This window comes from Cibotium barometz, chromosome 27 (genome assembly GCF_041138505.1).
Source record: "Cibotium barometz isolate CiBa-2024 chromosome 27, ASM4113850v1, whole genome shotgun sequence".
In the NCBI taxonomy this organism is placed as follows: domain Eukaryota; kingdom Viridiplantae; phylum Streptophyta; class Polypodiopsida; order Cyatheales; family Cibotiaceae; genus Cibotium; species Cibotium barometz.
This window is the reverse complement of record NC_141072.1, coordinates 9,511,374-9,518,914: the sequence shown is the minus strand read 5'-3', so window position 1 is coordinate 9,518,914 and position 7,541 is coordinate 9,511,374. Positions and strand designations below refer to the sequence as shown.

Below are 7,541 nucleotides of genomic sequence, written 5' to 3'. Positions count from 1 at the left end.
AAAAATTGTGAAATTATTTATAAAAGAAAAATCTAAGGTTTTTGCTCTATAAATTCTCAAAATCTCAGGGTATTAAATTTGAATGTATTTTTCAAAATATGGAGGTGCAAACTACACTCCAGGGTTTTTTTTGAACATTGGTGTGGGAATACGCGTGCCCAAAAGAGAAAATGTGCTAAAAAAAACAAATTTCCTAACCAATCAAAATAAAGATAATGTCTTTAAAGAAATGATTTAGTGTTTCGTTGAAAAAATAAAGAAAATGACAGGAGTATAACTACAATGTATAACCTGGGATTTTGCCAATATAAACTAGAGTTGAAGAAGCTTCCAAACTTCGTGTTTTGGTTATATAAATACTCTCGAATTGAAACTTTAGTAAGAAATAGCTCCGACACAAGTGAAAAAATTCTTCTCTGATGACACAAGTTCTAACTAATCATGAGGTGGCCAAGGGATCTCTTTAAATTATGTCAATGTTTGATAAGTGTCAAAAGAAAAAATATCGTAGTCCCATGTGGGATGCCATTTTCAAACAAATGAACGAAAGTCATGGGGTGATACATCACTAAAAAGATGGTCCTCACACAATGACATCGCCCACTTTGCACGGTCAAATGAATTTGGTCCTTAAAAATTGTTTAGAGGATGGTTTGAATATTCCATGATGTTGAACACATGTTTGTGTGATTAAGTGTAAAGATGAGAGAGTTATGGGCCTTCACCTCTATTTGATCATATCTTAAAAGTGTGTTGGATGGGAAAGTAATGGCAAAAAATCCCAATGTCTACGGAAGAGAGCCAACTTTGTTTGACTCAACTTGAGAGAAGGCCAAGTAGGAACAACTTCATTTTTCTCCATGGCATGGAGAGATGTCCTCTTGCTCACGTCTTTGATCATGAGCTTGAAGGTGTACCAAACTCTCTACAACTATACAACTTGTTTTTGAGAGATTTCCCTAGTAATTGTAGCTTTACTATTTTAGAACTTCACATGTTTATACTAAGTTTTGGATGTCTTATCAATGTCATATTTTAAGCTCTCCATTCAACCCCTCCCTTTAAGGATTTCAAAAAAGCACCTAGAGTTTTTCCAATACTTAACAGTTTTGTAATCCTTAAAAAGGTACCTTGTGACAGTTTTGAAAATATTTTTTAACATGTATTGAAAGGGACTTTGTTTATCAAAGTAGTGAGAAAAAATTGAAGAATTTTAGACACACCACGTAATGCAATGGTTTAACAACTCACGTCATACAAACTTTGTTTCCTAAGCAAATAAAATAATCATTTATGGTTTTCTTGGCAAATGCTAAATAGTCCTTAGAGAAACATCATAGCTTAGGGGGTTCACCATTTTGAAAACCTCCACATGGCACGTATGAAGCCCAATATATTTGTGAATTTTGACCCCTCATTTTGAAACCCACTTGAACACACACACAATAAATGGGGTATTGATGAAAAAACCCTTGTCTGTGAATCCTACGTTTTATATGAAATTTGTGACCTTTTAAGTTTTATGGAATGTGTGACTTTTTAAACCTAAATTTGAATGTAGCTTTAAAAAAACACACTTTTAAAGAAAAAACCACATGGTAGGCCAACATTTTGGGATATATAGTTTGAAAGGGGAAAAAGGGCTACCAGATAATGATTGAGTTTGTGAAAGAAAGTCAAGGAAGGGATTTTGGTCAACAAGCGTGACAAGTGTGGAAAGCGTGTGGCAGCCTGTATATCTTTGTATGTAAGCACTGCTTTCTTCACAAAATTGGAGCTGGATTTGGCATTGTAGCCCTGCGAGATTGTCTTTCATTTCTCCAGTTGTGAACCCCCAAACAGTAAAATCAGCGGATTACTTATATAGCATGGGTCAAAACAATATTCAAGAGAACGGCGGATCCATCTCTAATCATAACCAGCATGAGCAGGTATGATCAAATCAGTTCACTAATTTGTGTTTTTGGTTTAGTAATTAATCCTGATCATTGCATATATTCATCCGTAATGATGTGCCTTCGATTAACTTTTCAAAAATTGAAATTTAAAGGTAAAAACATAGTTATTGCAGGTCCCTTGTATGTAGTTTGCAGATTTGCTGTGAACACTGATATTTCCCAACCATGGTAGCTGTAATGGCTAAGGAATATAATGGATAGATGTCATCTAATCAAGGATTAATCTTGTTTAGCAGCCTGTGATATATCATGAGCCCCAAAATGCGGCAGTAGAAATAGCCTTAGAAAGCGGATAAAGTTATGGATAATTTCCAGCAGTAATAGTCTAATCAAGTGCTAATAAGTCGATTAGTGTGTGATTGAGAGAATTAATGATAGACTGTGTTTTCGCTTTGTGATCAATTTCAGGACAATGAAGGAAACAGAGGTAACGATTCTAAGGCTGACTCTTGGCTGCCCGTAACAAGTGCCCGGAATGGCACGTGGTACTACTCGGCTTTCCACAACGTCACAGCCATGGTCGGAGCTGGAGTCCTCAGCTTACCCAATGCAATGGCCCAAATGGGCTGGTAAGTTTCTTAATTAACCTTAAATAACATTAATGCATTCACCTATTACATTACATGCTTGCTTGACTTTCAAATTAACTCTCAGAGAGCTAAGTACTAGATTTTATATTGCCCCTTCAAATTAAAACATGGTGTTGAAGTGTCGTGCAAATATGACAAAACTTGCAGCCCACCCATCTCTCATGATAGGCTGTGGATTGGATTGCACAAGATAGCAAGGTTTCTTGTACTTCTGCACAAGGTGGAGTAGGGTAATGCGCAGGTCCATGGGGTAGGTCCATGTGTAAAGACATGCATGCATGCCTACATGGGCAGGTCCATGTGTAAAGACGTACATGCATGTGTACATGGGTAGGGCAATGTGTAAAGATGTACATCCATGCGTACATGCACGGAGACGTACATGCATGTTTACATGGGCAAGTCCATGTGTAAAGATGTACATGCATGCATACATGCACACACTCACATGGATGCATGTGGGCAGGTCCATGTGTAAAGATGTACATGCATGTGTACATGCACACACTCACATGCATGATTGTGGCAGGTCCATATGTAAAGACGTACATACATGTGTAGGTCCATGTGGAAAGATGTACATGCATGCATACATGCACACACTCACATGCATGTGTGTGCGCACACACCTCTTTAAAAAAGAGTTGTATCTAGTAGGTGTGTTGTGTGTGTTTTTGGGCAACAGTTTTTTTAAAGGACCTTAAATAGAGATGATGAAGATTAAAGGGGCCATGGAGTGATGTGCTAATGTGCTGTTTTTTTTTTCCTTGTGTGTGTGGGGGGATGGGGGGACTGGTGCAGGGGACCAGGGGTGGTAGTGTTGGTGTTGTCATGGGTGATAACACTGTACACACTGTGGCAGATGGTGCAGATGCATGAGATGGTGCCAGGGAAGCGGTTCGCCCGTTATCATGAGCTGGGGCAACAGGCGTTTGGGGAGCGGCTGGGGTTGTGGATAGTGGTGCCCCAGCAGCTGATGGTGGTGGTGGGGGTGGACATCGTGTACATGGTGACGGGCGGAACATCCCTTAAGAACTTCCATCACCTTGTGTGCAGTAGTTGCAAGCATTACGGGGAATCCGTGTGGATCATCATCTTTGCCGCCCCCCACTTCTTCCTCTCTCAGCTCCCCAACTTCAACGCCATTGCTGGTATCTCCTTGGCCGCTGCAATCATGTCCCTCAGGTAAATTTCCTTCAATCTTTCATCTCTGCAACTACCTTCCTCGCGAGAGTTTAATTATCCTTTCTCTTTCGAACTAATGAATTGGATTGGGTTCTTGGCACACAGCTACTCAACTATAGCATGGGCTGCATCTGTGCATCATGGCGCTGAAGGGGTATCATATGACTACAACTTTTCATCAACAGCAAGTGGGGTTTTTGCCGTCTTCAATGCATTAGGGGACGTGGCCTTCGCCTATGCAGGGCACAATGTGGTGTTGGAAATCCAAGCCACCATCCCTTCCACCCCGGAGAAGCCATCCAAGGTTGCTATGTGGAGAGGGGTCCTTGTGGCGTACATCGTTGTGGCCCTTTGCTACTTCCCAGTTGCCCTTTTAGGATATTGGGCCTTTGGAAATCTGGTTAAAGACGACATCCTCTCATCTCTACTTCACCCGACTTGGCTCATTGCCATGGCCAACTTGATGGTGGTCGTGCATGTTATAGGGAGCTACCAGGTTAGAATCCTATTTGCCCCCCCCCCCCCCCCCCCCCCCCCCCCCACACCAAAAAAAAGAAAAAAAAAGAACACCACACACATGTGACCATTTGCACACGCACATATATGGATGCATGCATGTGCACACACAAGTCCATCAAGCTAAAGAAATGCCTATCGTTTCTCCTGTAGTGCTCTTTCTAATGGAAGGTTTATTAAAAGTTTTAAAATTAGAATAGAACTTTCATGTACCGTCTTGATTGCACTTCTATTTTTTCTTATGCTTTGATTATAGCTGCACTTGCTTGTCATGATGGCCAGTTTTAATACATCTCCTAGACATGGTGGCGTGATGATGTAATTATTATGTTTTATAGAAAGCTTGCTTTAGATTAAGAGTCAAAAGTCAAACAATCATAATATAGAGTATACCAACCTAGCTTCCATGAGACATAAATTCCCATCAAGGACACTTACTCCATATTACAAGACAAAAAGCTTTGCAACATACAAAGCCACCAACACAGATTTGTCTGAAGCCTTAGTTGATACGAGTTTGATTGAAACGAATTCCTTCTCTTCACAAATTGGATGCATGTGTTCTTGCACTGTCAATTCTATTTTACATCAATTGTATCCACATGCAATATGAAACTCATTGTACACTTTTCTTGCCCGTCATAAGTCTCTCTCTGGAGGTCAACATAGGTACATACTCACAAACATTGATGGCCAAGATAGAATCATGAAAAGGATTTGCTAGTAATGCTTGCCTTAATCGTGTTAGCCTTCCTTAGAATTGGATTGTGTTTAAGCTTCATAGGCATCAAGAAGTAAAGGCTATAAACCTTTTGAGGCTTTTTTTTAAATAAAAAAAGGGCTTTCTAATGACCTTATGTTCCTCCCTCCAAGGCCTTTTAGTCAAATGTAGCAATTTTTTTCACCACTAGACTAGGCAATTTATATCAAATCAAAGGTGGTAAATCATAGCTTTACATGACCTTTGTCATATCATAAAAAAGGGTAAATATTTGGATTTGAATATAAAAAAATTTGTCACCCATAAATAATGAGCAAAATAATCCATGCAATGCATTACATATTTTTTTATTTAGAAATTTAAATAACCAATAGAACTACATTAAAAATAAATTATTTTATTTTAAAGGATGACATGTGACATTTTATAACTAAAATACATTGAAGTTTTGTTTGTATTATTTTTTTAAAACTTGAATGCTATGAAAAAAATAGCGGGTTCATGTTCATTAGATGCACGTAATGGATCCACATTATTCTTTTTGTTTGGAGATAATAAATCATAATTATGAATGTTTTTGAATATTTACAATATTCTTTTTGGCAAATGCATTATACAATCATTAAAAATGAGTTGACAAATCATGTAGGTTTATGCGATGCCAGTCTTTGACATGCTAGAAAGCGTGTTAACAAAGAAACTACATCTGCGTCCCGGAATTGTACTCCGTCTTGTGACTCGCTCTGCATATGTTGGTGAGATTTTATTTCTAATGAACTCGTCAATATTTGATTAGGTGACTCGCTCTGCATATGTTGGTGAGATTTTATTTCTAATGAACTCGTCAATATCTGATTAGGTTAATCCTATGTTGATGGATTTTATTCTACTAACTCATATTGCTAGACTAACTTAATGATTAGATTTATCTAGAATGGTTAGTAATCAAATGTGACCATCTTCTTGGTGTAGCATTCACATGCTTTGTGGGAGTTACCTTTCCCTTCTTTAGTTCCCTTCTTGGATTCTTTGGAGGCTTTGCATTTGCACCAACAACATACTTTGTAAGTTTTAACAAAACTTTGACACTTTTAATTTGAGCTTATATGAATGAAGTATTTAGGTACCTAGTTGCATATGGGATTGTAATATCTCCTTCATTATGATATTGTAGTTGCCTTGCATCATGTGGCTTTGCATCTACAAACCAAGGCCATTCAGTTTATCATGGATTGCAAATTGGGTAAGCTCTCTCTCCCTCTCTCTCTCTCTCTCTCTCCACACACACACACACACACACACACATGCATGCACACACGTACATGCATGTATGCATGCACATGCGCGTGTGTACGTGCGCGCGCGCGCGCACACACACACACACACACATGCATGTGGCCATGCATGCACATTTTTTATCCATCATGATAGGATCAATGTGTATATAAATGTGTTATCATAGTTTATGGGATTGTTTTCCTTTTACTTTAAGATATCCTTCCATAATTAGCTAATATAATTGCTATGTTTAAAATTTTCAGACTTGCATCATTATTGGAGTGTTGCTCATGTTTGTGTCCTCCATTGGGGGCTTACGTGAAATCATAGTAGATACTTCAATTTTTAAATTCTACCAATGATCTATTTGAACTTTCATGAAAACATTCTTGGGTATTATCTCTTATACTTGTAACAGTATTGTACTATTATTAATTTCCTTTCTTGACACCCTAGGTTCTTCTATAGTATGAAGTGCCAAATTTGGAGCCAGGCTATCCATTTAAGACTAGCCTTGTAATGGAAAAGAGTCATTATTATTATTTTCATCAAATTGTTTATCATGTTGATTGCTTAAAAATTATTTCTTAGCACTTATTCCTTCTATGGATAAAATTATTTTTTTTAAAAAAAATTATTTTTTAATAAAATTATATCCATTCGAAAACTTCATTGTAAAAGTCTATTTTTTCACAAAGATAATATGTGCTTTCATGCTTGAAAAGTAGAGGATATAGAAATTCTTAATAAAAAAGTTATTTTGTTCAATCAATTTGCTAGATGAAAATAAAGAATAAGAAGAAAAATAATAAGAAGAACCTCCTCCTCCTCGTCATTCTTTTTTTTTCTTCTTCTTCAGATTGAAAAGATGTAGGGAGGAAGAGAGCTTGAGCTCTTGCAAGCACACACACACTCACACAAATCCTAGAAGAGAACATACAAGATAAGAGGCTAAAAATTATTGCTGTTCTTCTTCATCACAACAAAAGGCACAAAATATAAGAAAAATACAACATAAGTACTAAAGTACTATGTACATGTCGTCCATAATGTGAACACGCTAAGCGAGTGGGTAGGTGGACTAGTCAGTGTAGTCCAGCTGTAGAATCTCTGGCGAAGATATATCGATGCTAGCTACCAAACCCGCAAGTGATGTAAATGTTGAATGGTCACACATGCGTCTCGTGAGTATTAGCTTATGTTGAGCTTGACATCTCAACACTCCCCCTTAAGCTCAACTCTAGCTCCTGAACTTCAAGCATATCTTGAAATCTATGAAGCTTCTTAGCTCCC

The 7,541-nt window shown here is 37.8% G+C and overlaps 1 protein-coding gene across 2 annotated transcripts; it reads left to right on the top strand.

Moving 5' to 3' along the window:
* Positions 1-1,749: 1,749 nt before the first annotated feature.
* Positions 1,750-6,801, top strand: LOC147623052 (lysine histidine transporter 1-like). 2 transcript variants are annotated; one of them, XM_086821082.1, is made up of 8 exons: positions 1,750-1,931; positions 2,367-2,527; positions 3,350-3,733; positions 3,839-4,229; positions 5,620-5,725; positions 5,943-6,034; positions 6,145-6,213; positions 6,512-6,801. In XM_086821082.1, exons 1-8 carry the CDS (start codon positions 1,869-1,871, stop codon positions 6,608-6,610), a joined length of 1,365 nt encoding a protein of 454 aa, XP_086677208.1. In that variant the 5' UTR covers positions 1,750-1,868; the 3' UTR covers positions 6,611-6,801. The 2 variants fall into 2 exon arrangements, 1 of the variants encoding a protein (XP_086677208.1); XR_015269319.1 differs by lacking the exon at positions 6,512-6,801 and having other exon boundaries at positions 1,751-1,931; positions 5,620-5,788; positions 6,145-6,190.
* Positions 6,802-7,541: the final 740 nt, after the last annotated feature.

Excerpts from the sequence above, each read along its gene's own strand:
- LOC147623052 (XM_086821082.1), top strand. The coding sequence starts at position 1,869 with ATGGGTCAAAACAATATTCAAGAGAACGGCGGATCCATCTCTAATCAT. Across the intron at positions 3,734-3,838 it reads GCTGCAATCATGTCCCTCAG|CTACTCAACTATAGCATGGG; the intron begins GTAAATTTCCTT and ends CTTGGCACACAG. Across the intron at positions 4,230-5,619 it reads ATGTTATAGGGAGCTACCAG|GTTTATGCGATGCCAGTCTT; the intron begins GTTAGAATCCTA and ends CAAATCATGTAG.